General features: G+C 35.8%; 1 protein-coding gene across 6 annotated transcripts in view; it reads right to left on the bottom strand.

Moving 5' to 3' along the window:
• Positions 1-13,521, bottom strand: part of BMPR1B (bone morphogenetic protein receptor type 1B) — a 407,599-nt gene that overhangs the window by 29,520 nt on the left and 364,558 nt on the right. For all 6 annotated transcript variants that reach the window (XM_037990043.2, XM_037990033.2, XM_073017494.1 and 3 more), the window contains 4 exons: positions 13,348-13,450; positions 12,390-12,492; positions 4,173-4,269; positions 2,952-3,090 (listed from right to left, as the gene is read on the bottom strand). In XM_037990043.2, the coding sequence (XP_037845971.1) occupies positions 2,952-3,090; positions 4,173-4,269; positions 12,390-12,492; positions 13,348-13,450 (442 nt within the window). The remainder of the gene's footprint in view (positions 1-2,951; positions 3,091-4,172; positions 4,270-12,389; positions 12,493-13,347; positions 13,451-13,521) is intronic.

Below are 13,521 nucleotides of genomic sequence, written 5' to 3'. Positions count from 1 at the left end.
CGGGCGCCTGTAGTCCCAGCTACTCAGGAGGCTGAGGCAGGAGAATGGCAAAAACCCAGGAGGCGGAGCTTGCAGTGAGCTGAGATCCGGCCACTGCACTCCAGCCCGGGTGACAGAGCGAGACTCCATCTCCAAAAAAAAAAAAAAAAGAAAGAAAAGAAAAATCCTGGGGATTAGGACATGAACATTTTTGGGGGTCATAATATATTATATATTATTTATAATGAAGATTATAAATATCGTACTTTATGGAAAAAAAACTGCTGATGTACCATGAAGCCACTGAAGCTTGATGGAAATAAGCACGTAAGTTTATGTGTAATGCAGTCGTCCTCCCTTTAGGAGCCCAGTGAGCCATGAGACATCATGTTGAGTCCACTGTACTCCATTTCCTAACAAGGAAACAGGAGCAACATGGACACCAAGCAGTTGGGAGCCAAATTCATACACAGGGAAATCACTTGCTTGAGTGGAAACTTCCCACATTTATTAAAGAAAAATATTTAATTTACAGATCTTACAAAGCATTGCTCATGTAAGTCTATGGAGTATTTCCTAACATAAGCATTTTTGTATTTGCTTTTTTTTTTCTAATAATACATTTTATACTTTAATTATAAGTTTTGAGAGAATTGGCAATACTCGATAGAATAGGAACAACTTATCCCAAAGAGAGAAAGTAAGCTATTATAACATGTAAGGATCTAAAAATATAACTTTGAAAATTTTTAACTGATTCATTTTAGTTTTTATTTGATTTGGCAAATGTTTCTGGTCCTTCTATACCTAAACTTTAATTCTATATTACATTCTTAGATATCAACTTCTTAGATTAATTGTATAAATAAAATGCCTGGAAGATACAATGACTATAGCTGTACTTTCAAAAAGATCACTGTATTTCATGTACACTGAGAACAACTGAATGTGTAAGGAGTTATAAAGAATTCTCACTATTCCAGGACTGTGAGAAGACACACACACAGAAAATACACACACACACACACACACACACACACACAGTCTTAATTCTTAATTCTTACAAAAGCCCTATGATATTATTTTCTTTTAAAGAAGGAAAAAATGGACATTTTATGAAAAAGAAAAGACCCAAAATTAAAGGGCACATATAAAGTCGTTTGGTAAACACGAGGTCCAAGTACGTGGTTATATATAAGGCACTAATTTGCCCATTATGTTATTAAAATTAATAACAAATCAATGTTAAGATGAGGTATTCACTCACATACCAATATATATAGACAGAACTATATACTTCTGCATTGTTTATCTTAATAACCAAATCTTAAAACCAGAAAATAAATCTGTAATAGAGACTTTTTCTTTATTGAACTGAGTTTTATAGAACCCTCCTTCCCATCCTACCCCCATCAAATGCACTTTGTTTTATTTAACCATTATTTAGTTCACATCTCACTAATGTTAAGAGCACAGATCATCTGGGTTTGAATTCTGGCTTCTCCACATACTAGCTAGTTGACCTATCTGGGCCTGTATCCCCTGATGGGTAATACTGGGTTATACTGATATTTCTGGTACTATCTTATAGGGTTGCTATGAGGACTAAATGAGAATTTGATTTAATTTTAAAGGCCAACGTCTGGCCAGGATTGGAACCAGACAATCTGGCTTGAGAATATATGCTCTTAATCATTATATGATGTGAGCCAAATATTATTTTTGGTATCTAGATTATAGAAACAAGATAGTATTTTATAGCTATTAAAAGTAGGAGCTGAAAGCTTTTTAATAACAAATTATTGAACAGCACCTTTAATAAATCAGCCACTCTACTGGGGGTAGAAAGTGAACAAAATGTAACCTCTATCCCCAAAGAGGACAGACTCACTAAAAGACACAAGAACATTACCACCAATTACAACATTACTTTAAATAGCCGTTATTAGTGCTAAAAAGAAAGTGTTATCACAGAAGATAAATAGACTGGCTTAGTCTGGGGTAACTGAGAGGTTGTCACAGAGGTAAAATATGAGGTAGACCTTGAGCCATGAGTTGGAGGTATGTCCAGTAAAGATATTATATTTGCAAAGACACGGATATATGTTGCATTTGAGAAATAATTACTCAAAGGTGATGCTAGAGCCCAGGCAGCATACTGGGGAGAGGTGGGAGGAGATGTCAGGAAGGCAGGTTGAGTTTATGCACCACACATACCAAGCTGGGAAAGGAGACCTGCAAGCAGTATAGGGTATTAGGATATTTTATCCAGGACGTAACATTGCAAGATCAATGGTTTTGAAGACAGAACTCCACAGTAATGAGAAAGATGAGTTTGAAGGCAAGAAACACTGGAAGAACTCAGTTTCAATTCCGATAGCATCTAATTCATTAATACCAAAAGGGATTTTACTATTTGTACAACTCTTCTAGAAAAAAATAAGTGTATTACTATTGATTTTCAAATTGTATTTGCTCACATATTCTCTTCAAGGTTGACAGTGCTGACCATCAGAAAAATGAAGCTTCTCCTGATTGGAAAAGCCAGAACTTTACCCTGAAACATAAACCCCACAGCTGAAAAGCAACCTTCTTTCTTTGTAGAACTACTGAGAAGCCAGTTGGTTGTAATATTTTAGCCTTCAAAAGCCAGGCCAAAGTGCGGTAATGCTATCCTTATGGAAAACAGAGGGAAGATGGTCCCATGTTTAATGTTTTCTAATCTGCTCTTTATCAGAATGTCTGAGGGTCTGGATTGTAACCACACACCTACATTAAAAAATAATCACCTTACTCTCAATATGTCAAAATGTTATCAGGAAGCCCTGCAGCTGAGATCAGATGTCCAACAGACTGCACAGAGCTTTCTCCTTGTCCAGTGCCCTATCTGTATCAGTAAGTGAAACCCCATATTCATTGACAGTTCTTTCAGAAAACATTTCCTTTAAATTCAAGATATGTTCTTCTCATACCAGCAGAGGGAGGCCTGATCCACTTCCTGAGCTCTGAGACTGCTCAATTAAGTCTCTCAGGGATTCTCCAGGAGGAATGTAAGTTTCATCCTGTTCTAACCCAATGCTGTATCGAGGTCTGGTTTCTTGTCTTTTATACCTAAAGATGGATAGAGGAAGATAATTTTAGATAATGAAATACAACGATGGAGTAAAATACTGCAACTAATATGGTAATCACAGCAGTTTTATTTTAGCACCTAAATATAATACATTAAATGCTTCATATTTTTTACTCTTAGTTATGGTTTCCCAAGTAAAACTCATTACTGTTTTGCTAACCTATTTTTTAAAATAAACTAAATAAACTACGTATTTTTACTCAGTCTCAAGCATTTACAATTTTTCTTCTTTTATTTATTTCAGATTGCATATATCCAAGCAGACTACATTCTATTAGTGTTTCTAAATAGCTCCAATATTATTCCTTAAAATCTTTTCTAAAGTCCCTAATTAATCAAATATGTAAATTTTTGGTATACACAAAACATTATAGCTAACTCTCTTATATTAGGTCATATCTAAAGAAATAATATAAATTTAATCTTTAAAAACTTTTTGTCAATAACTAACTTTTCAATTAGAAATGAATTTATTTGAATCAATTATCTGACCATTTGAAGAGTATCTCAAATGAGTAATAAATTAATCAAAAGCCAAATGATATAAATATCAAGGTCCTTAATATTTCACAATCTAGAAAATAAGTTCATAGGCCATTAAAAAATAATTGGGAATTATCAAATTTAATATAATAAATGACCTTATTTTAATGATTAATCTATAAATTAAGTTTAAAATCTTTTAATAATCAGAAATGTTACAGCTTAGAAAATAAGAAATTTGAGCAACTCTTAAGTTCAACATGGCCATTTCTCTGCTTGGAATCAAACCTAAGTAACAACCAGTCTCTGAATTCTCTAACTACCCTAGTTTCCCTAGGGATGAAATATTTATCTGGGTAGTTTTGAATTCTGAAGCAGGAATGAGATAGGTAGCTAATTGTAACTTCATTAGGACAAACATTTATCAACAGTAACAGATATTTTCAGTTAAATATAAGATCTAATTAGGATAAAGAAAGCTGTGGTGAGAAACACTAACAGGTAAAAGCAGTAGAATATTAGTATAAAGAAGATACTATAAATTAAAATTTTTTGCATCTACATTTTAGCAACTTACCGGAAGTAACAAAATAAAATGATAAGGACCAAGAGCAAACTACAGACAGTCACAGATATAAGTAAAGCCTTGTGGTGTATAGGTCCATCCACAAAATCTGAAATTAGAAAGAAAAAGAGCCATAATCTAGAGAATACTTTTACTCGAAAATAAGAAAGCAACTCTTCCCTAAAGGTACTTGCTAGGTATCACACACAAGATGTGAAAGATCCTTTTCATATATCAATTAATAAAAAAACCCACATATACTGAAAATTAAGTAAGTTTGACTAGGATGAATCATCCTTCATCTAGGCACTTAATCAAGAGCACCCATTTCTTCCTGTCTGGAAGGCACAGGCTCGACACAGGATAAAACTACAGAAAGAACATGAACAAAGGTAAGTGGATCTGTGCACCCATGAGAGAAACAGGCAGTTCATCGTTATTACAGACCCAGCTCATGGGTTCACAGGCTCTTCTTATGTGGTTTCTGGAGTACTCTATACCATGAATTTGTATTAAAAAATATCTATATAATTCATGGGACAGAAAACATAATTTGTTGTACATAAAGTCATCTTATAATGAATAAAAAGGAAGTGGACCCCTCAAATGTTGCCAAATAGAGAATATATGGTTGTGCGTTGTTTTAAACAAAGATGTCCTTCAAAATCCATACTTTTCCTTAAATTGAATCATATTTTAAAAGAATGTATGTGTTCCAGCCAAAGAATGTATGATACTTTTATACAACAAATTATTAAACACTACTCATTTTGTTTTAACTCTAGTTCTTGACAAATCAGATTCCTCAAATTTTATATAAATCAGAATGACTTAGCTTTATACAATGCATATTCACTGACTTTAACCCCAAAAATTTTTATTCAAAGTACTTTATTTTTAATAATCATCCCAGGTAAATTTTATACAGGTGATCTCTGGGACATATTTTGAGGAAACTGACTTAAAACCAGGTACACTTATATAGTAATATCATTAGTACCATTCTTATTAAAGGCACCATTTACCTTTGAGAGAGTGATTACTGTTGTTTAATTGTAAAAGGTAGTATTGTAACTTATGACTTTGGATACTGTGGACAAGAGGTTTTCCAATTGTACTATATACCTTGAACTATATGGCCACCTAAATATTTTGGCTGGGAACCTTATTCCAACCAAGGTAACATTTTTATTCAGAAGTATTATATGTTACATGAAGAAAAACTGAAAAGGACCAACTAACCAAAATAAAATAAAATCACTACCTCCTTAACTGAGCTCAGGAAAAATTACTGCTAACAGTATCATTTCAATAAAAATGTTCATGAGCAAAATATAATATATGCTGATTTATAACTATGTTGTTCTCATTTATAATAATGTGAACATTTTCCAGAACAACAAATATTTTTTTCTGCAACAGGATTTTTATATTTTTCTATTGACACATAATTATAATGTTTTAATACATACATAACGAATAGTGATCAGATAGTATATACATCATTTCAAACACTTATCATTTCTTTGTGTTGGGAACATTCAATGTCCTCCTATCTATTTGAAATTATTTATTATTGCAACATGACTTTTTTTTTTTTTTTTTTTTTTTTTTTTTTTGATACAGGGTCTTCCTCTGTGGCTGGAGTGCACTGGCACAATCTCAAGTCACTGCAACCTCTGTCTTCTGGGTTCAAGCGATTCTGTGCCTCAGCATCCTGGGGAGTTGAGATTACAGGTGCAAGCCACCATACCCCACTTATTTTTGTATGCTTAGTAGAGATAGCGTTTTACCATGTTGGCCGGGCTGGTCTCAAACTTGTGGCCTCAAGTGATCCTCAGCCTCCCAAAGTGCTGGGATTACAGGTGTGTACCACTACTCCCAGCTACAACCTGACTTTTAAAGACTAAATTGTATTGCACATAAAATCATTCTAATTAGAAAGTCAATCTTCTGTCATATATTCAGGAGATTCTAAAGATTGTCATAACATACACAATTCTGTAATAAACACTCTTACACATACATCTTTGCACATGCTAAGGATTATTTCCTTAATAAGACTCCCATAAGTAGATTTGTTAGTTCAAAAGATACATATTTTAAGTATTTTCATACATACTGTCAAATATTCTTTTTAAAAGTTAACAGTAATTTCTATTTTACCATGAATGTGAACAAAGATTTTACTTATTTTGAAATAATTTCACTCTTACAGAAAAAAACATAAGAAGAAAGAATTCCAATGTGCCCTTTACCTAGATTTCTCATTGTTAACATTTCATCATTTTTAAAATAATTATCTTGCTTTCCCAATGCCTCTCTATATATATGGTTACATATAATATGCATATATATATTTGTATTCAAATTTTGTATTTGTTTACTTATGTGTATGTCTGTATTATTTTTTGGATCATTCAGAGTTATAGACGTAACGCCACTATCCACTTATAAATACTTCGAGAGTGTACTTCCTAAGAACTAGGACACTATCTTACTAAACAGTAATGTACTCAAAGGATTAATGCACAGCCCCATGCTGTGCTATTTTATACTGCATGCCTGAATCAGAACATCTAGGAAATTATCATGAACACATAAACTGAAAATAAATCTTCCAATCCACGAGCATAGGATGTTTCTCCATTTGTGTTGTTTCTGATTTCTCTCAGCATTGTTTTGCAGTTCTCCTTGTAGAGGTCTTTCACCTCTTGGTTAGCTGTATTCCTATGTATTTCATTTTCTTTGTGGCTACTGTAAACGGGAGTGTGTTCTTGATTTGACTCTCAGCCTGGATGTTATTGGTGTATAGAAATGTTACTGACTGGCCGGGCACAGTGGCTCATGCCTGTAATCCCAGCACTGTGGGAAGCCAAGGTGGGCAGATCACCTGAGGTCAGGAATTCAAGACCAGCCTGGCCAACATGGCAAAACCCCGTCTCTACAAAAATATAAAAATTAGCTGGGCATGATGGCATGTGCCTGTAATCCCAGCTACTCAGGAGGCTGAGTCGGGAGAATCGCTTGACCCTGGGAGGTGGAGGTTGCAGTGAGCAGAAATCGTGCCATTGCACTCCAGCCTGGGTGACTCAGAGAGACTCCATCTCAAAAACGAAGGAAGGAAGGAAGGAAGGAAGGAAGGAAGGAAGGAAGGAAGGAAGGAAGGAAGGAAGGAAGGAAGGAGGGAGGGAGGGAGGGAGGGAGGGAGGGAGGGAGGGAGGGAGGGAGGGAAGGAAGGATAAAGAAAAAGAAAGAAAGGGAAAAAGAAAGGAAGGAAGGAAGGAGGGAGGGAGGGAGGGAAGGAAGGAAGGAGAGAGAAGAAAGAAAAGAAAGAAAGGAAGGAAGGAAGGAAGGAAGGAAGGAAGGAAGGAAGGAAGGAAGGGAGGGAGGGAGGGAGGGAGGGAGGGAGGGAGGGAGGGAGGGAGGGAAGGAAGGGAGGGAAGGAAAGAGGGAAGGAAGGCAGGCAGGCAGCCAACTGACTGATTTTTTGTATATTCATTTTGTATCCTTAAACCTTGCTGAACTCATTTATCAGTTCTAGCAGTCTTTTGATGGAGTCTTTAGGTTTTTCTAAGTATAGAATCATACCATCAGTGAAGATGCTTTAACTTCTTCTTTTCCTAAGGATGCCTTTTATTTCTTTCTCTGGTCTGACTGCTCTGACTAGGATTTCCAGTGCTATGTTGAACAGGAGTGATGCTATATACATATCCAAAGGAATATGCCAAAAAGACACATGCATTTGTATGTTCATTGCCACACTATTCACAATAGCAAAGGCATAGAATCAACCTAGTTGCTCATCAATGGTGTGTTGGATAAAGAAAATGTGGTACATATACACCATGGAATACTACGCAGCCGTAAAAAAGAATAAAATGATATCCTTTGCAGCAACATGGATGGAGTTGGAGGCCATAGTCCTAAGTGAATTAATGAAGGAACGGAAAACTAAATACTGTATGTTCTCACTTATAAGTGGGAGCTAAACACTGAGCACACATGGACATAAACATGGGAAGAACAGATACTGTGGGTTAACGGGGGTGAGGGGAGATGGGCTGAAAAACTACCTGGGTCCAATAAACACATTTAACCGTATTCACATGTACTCCCTGTATGGAAAAATAAAATCTGAAATTTAAAAAATGAAAAATATCTTCGAAATATTTCAGAAAAACTTTGGATTATCTATTACAAACTAAAATTGACTACAATCTTATCCAAACTTCATGATGGTCAGTGTTATGATTTACTCATCAGTCTAAAATACATATGTTTAATAGCTATTTATGACTTGTAATAGTTGCAAAATACTAATGAAAGTACTCTGCATCTGAAAACACTAAATGAGAGGCCACTAAAACAAGCAGTTATTATCTTAATAAATTAAGAAATGTTACCAATAATCTAGGAAAAGAGAGCTCAGGAACTTGACCTATTATAGCATGTGTAAAAAGTCATTCAGGGCTCAACACAAACAGGAATTATGTATAATTTGAGCATTCATTGTCTAAACATGCTGGTTAGTAAATCCTGAAAATAATCTGTAAGCTCTTAATGTTACGCAGGCTAAAATTTAACACAATAAATTGCCTTAGTAAATTTTTTCCTCCATTCCTCCTTCTCTTAGTTTATATAAAGAGTTAAAAATAAATTCAAGATGTCACAATACCTCAGCCAGTGAAAGCACAATTCACAATATTTTTATACAGATAGAGGCATCCAAACACTGTAACACACAAATATGTTAAGACTGCCACTGGAAACTTAGCTTAAATGCATTTCCCATTTTAAAGATAACAAAAGATTTTGCAAAAATTTTAGCTTTTAGGAGAATGCTAGATACTCAATCAAAACTAGAACTGTCCACATAATTACAATGTCACTATATTATCAGTATATGAACACAGAATACTTTTCCATTCCAATGATGTAATTTTACTAAAACTCCAAGTTTCCCTGCCTTTTACTTTCCATGTAAATGCAAGATACAGGATACACCCTGAGCTGCAAGAACACTGTTTATTAGTTATCTTATTATATTTCTGATTTATGAGAGCAATGAGACCAGAAGGATCAAGGGATTCTTTCCTTATCATCAAGCACTTTATTTAAGGCTAGCATTACCTTCCCATTTTCCTTTTATTTGCTCCATAACCCTATCCCCGGCAGCCCTCTTGTCTTCTCTCATGAATAGGTGATCCTTATCAATAAACCTTTTGTTTCTGCTGGTCAAGCTGGTCATGTTTTAATCTGCCATTACCTGTGCTCAGAGCACTAACAATGTAAACATTCAAGTCACAGCCAGAGTCTCAGAAAGTGAACAATTCCAGATACCTATCAGGAAAAGAGCAGGGCCCACAGCTCTCAGCTCTCTACAGGACAGCAGATTTCTACCTGCGCTGTCACTCCAACTGCTCTGGGAAGTAGAACTGAGAACTCCCAGGGGAAGTCTGGTTCACTCTGAGAGGCAAGTTAAGAATCACCAGTGGTTTCATAACAAAACTGCATTCTGTCACTACTGTCACCTCTCCGATAATTAGTTTGTAACTGCTTAAAATGCCAGGACTGTTTTTATAAGACTAGAAGATGGTTCACAATTGCAATAAGAAATAGAAGAAAAAAATCATACAGCTAGAAAGTAAAATATCTAGTACAATTTCAATAAAAAATTGTACATGTGTATATGGTAGAGGCCAAAAAAAAAAAAAACCCAAAAAACAAAAAAGCAGCAGCTCTGTGGTATAGCTATGTAAAAACATTGGTGTTCTCAGACTACAATCTACTGGGACATTTACTTGACCCCAGAATAGCTGGGCCAAAAAGGTAAGAATCTGCTGAGACTTTGGAACTAGGCACTACCTGAGTAGACTATGCAGAGACCTTGCCTAGGCACTGGCAAAGCAGTGGAATCTGGAAAGACCTTGCCTAGGTACCACCTGAGACCCTCAGAGCTCAAAGCAGTACATTCTAATGCTACTAAACTCCACCAAAGCCAGCCACCTTACACAATGCTCAGTAGAGTCCACCAACCACTCATCTCCACACTGCCCTGGACTAAGAACTTTTCTTCTCATTGTTCCTACCCTTCTTTTCTAAGGCTTTTCACTCTGTCCTTTGGAGTTTTATTCCACCATTTTTCTAAATTCCTACATCCTCCTCAGAAAATGCTCCCTCACCTTCATACTCCTAACTGAACTGAAATCTGGCCCCATCTTTTCTTATTTATTTAAAAAATTTTTTTAGAGAGTGTCTCCTTCTGTCACCCAGGCTGCAGTGCACTGGCATGACTGTATCTCAATGTAACCTCAAATTTGCAGGCTCAAGTGATCCTCCCACCTTAGCCTCCCTAGTAGCTGCAACTATAGGTGTACACCACCATGCCCAGATCATTAAAAACTGTTTTTTGCAGAGATGGAGCCTTGCTATGTTGCCCAGGGTGGTCTTGAACTTCTAGGCTCAAGCAATCCTCCCACCTTGGTCTTCCAAAGTGCTGAGATTACAGGTGTGAGTCACTGTGCCCAGTCCTCATCTCTCTTAATTATGAGATTTTCTCCAACCAGTCATACTGTTTCATACTCCTGTAGTTAGTAAACAGTTCTCAAATATTACAAACCAGACCTCTGCATTTACTACTGCATCTGTTTAGAGTCACTGCTACTCATAAGCTAGGCAAACTTGAAGTTAATAAACCTTCCCGTGCTGCATTTTCCTTATTTTTAAAGTTGGAAGAACAATTCTATGTACTTCACAGGGCTGCTGTGAGGTTAAAATTGATTAATTAACGTAATTTTTAGCAGAATGTTTGGCTGTTAGTCATTTAAATTTTAAACTTTTTATATACTTAGCCTATCCTGCCTTAACCACTTAGCACACTCCTGTTCATCCTTAAAGTCTTGTTCAAGTATCACTTCTAAGAAGCTATTCTGACAACCTCCTCCCCCAGGCAGAGCCAGTCACTCACTCTATTATGTCCTTAATACACTTTATAATCTAACTCTACTACTGAGATATTCCTGAGCAAATATAGTTACTGACATGGTTCTCTCTTATATTCCAATGTACACTTCTTGGGAGGAATAATTTTCTTCATTAATTTCTGTATTCCTAATACCTAGCATGTTGCTTGCCACAATTAAAAAAATGCTGGTGAGGCTTTGATGTGAATTATTATTAATCAATCTTGTATAGTTTTCTAGGCTAGAACAGGAACAAATGTTAAAAAATGTTATCAAAGTCACAAAATTCTAGATGGGCGTAGTGGTGTGCACCTGTTTTCCCAGCTACTGGGGAGGCTGAGGTGGGAGGACTGCCTGAGCCCAGGAGGTGGAGGTTGCAATGAACTATGATCACACAACTGCACTCCAGCCTGGGTGACAGAGGAAGACCCTGTCTCAAAACAAAACAAAAAACAAAAACAAAAACAAAATAGAAAGAGCAAAATAAAGTCATGAAATTCTATTATATTGTGTTGGAAAGATTTTTCTCTTCTCAGGAAATAAAATCAATCATGAAAAATCACTTTAAATCACTTAGATAATATTTAGGACTTAAAACTCTGCAACAACAACAAAAATCTCTGTGTGTGTGTGTGTGTGTGTGTGTGTGTGTGTGGTGAAAGCAAGGAGGAGGAGAAAGGGAAAATGAGAGATGTTGCAAACAAAAGGTCTCTTGGGATGCAATATTTGTCATTTTAAAGGAACAACACTTAAATGGGTAAGTTTTGAAATGAAAACTTTTGGACACCTTCCCCATTTTATCAATATATTGATATGATTTGACTAAAAGGTGTTACTCTAGCATAAACAAAAGGAAATGCCATATAGCAAATAATGTTTAATTTAGTCCTTTATATGGTCTTTACTTTTAAAATAAATATAGTCAAATGGTAGTTTCTGGATGAACTACAACTTCTGAATAACTTTCAGGGAGAGGCAGAGTGCTATCTCCCACCTCCACCCTGAAATACACTATAAACTCTAGGAATAGCAATTTTCTGAACAGAAGTGGGAAAAAAAATCATAAAAGTGAAGTCACATATGACTTTTTCCTACAAACTACTTTCACATGTCTTTGAATGATGGTTCCATGTCATCTGGCCTCAGTGCTCTGCTCCAGCAGTGGAAAGTGGTACAGGTAGATTGAGAGAGAATGATTCTAGTTTTTAGTTTTTATTTTCATGATACCTAATGATTTTCCAGCCTGGAAGCCTTCCTCGCTTACCTCTGTTTTTCAGTGGAGGCAGTGTAGGGTGCAGGTCTTTATTACATTCGTTCCTTTCTGTGCAGCATTCAATTGATCTTCTTTGATGAGGAATGGGAGTGTCCTATAATTGAACCCAAACAGCTATTAGTGAGTTTCTTCTAAATTTCAAAGTTACATCATCTAAAACTTTAAAAATTGTCACTATTTAGAGAACTAATTTAAAATTCTAATAATTTCACTCAAACACCTTAAATATGTTCTCTTCTATAAGCTAATTTATTTCAAGTTACCATGTATTATCTTACTGCAACTTCTGCATTTCAACAAAATTACTACTACATTTCTAATAACTAGTGTGCATTGTATAAACTGAGGAAGAATGTTTGGATTAATGCAACAAGCTAAACTGGATTTAGAAGAAGATACTCTAATGGGACACTAAGAAAAAAGTTAACAGCAAAAATAAAAATAATATTTGATTTCAAAACGAAGGAAGAATTGGTCCAATGGAAAATTTCAGTTTTCTAAATTACAATCACGTGTCACTTAAAGACAGGGGTACGTTGTGAGAAATGTGTTATGAGGTGATTTTGTCATAGTGAGAAGATTACAGAGTACACTTGCACAAACCTAGATGGTATAGCCAACTACATACATAGGCTATAAGATGAAGCCTATTGTTCCTAGGGTAAAAATCCATACAGCATGTCACTGAACTTAATACTGTAGGTAATTAAAGCACAGTAGTATCCATCTGTGTATCTAAACATAGAAAAGGTACAGTCAAAATATGGTGCTGTCATATTATGTGACCACCATGCACTGTCATCATACATACCACCTGTTGCTGATGTTTTTGTGCAGCACGTGATATACTAAAAATGGGCTGGCCAAGAAAAAGAATGGTTTTATCTTGCTTGAAACTTGTTGGAAATCTAGCCAATGAAAGGTTACAGAATCAAGTTATCTTCCTTACCCGACACTGAAAATCAGAGCCTTCTAGTCCTAGGCATCCAGAAGTGACTACAGGCATCCCAGAGTCATCCTCTTCTATCATCGTGAAACAATATCCGTCTGTGCTGAAGACCAAATAGGCAAAGTGAGAAACAGAATGTGTGTGTGTGAGTCGGTGTGTGTGTACATCTAGGGA

The sequence above is a fragment of the Chlorocebus sabaeus genome, chromosome 7 (genome assembly GCF_047675955.1).
Source record: "Chlorocebus sabaeus isolate Y175 chromosome 7, mChlSab1.0.hap1, whole genome shotgun sequence".
NCBI lineage: Eukaryota > Metazoa > Chordata > Mammalia > Primates > Cercopithecidae > Chlorocebus > Chlorocebus sabaeus.
This window is presented reverse-complemented; position numbering and strand designations above follow the sequence as displayed.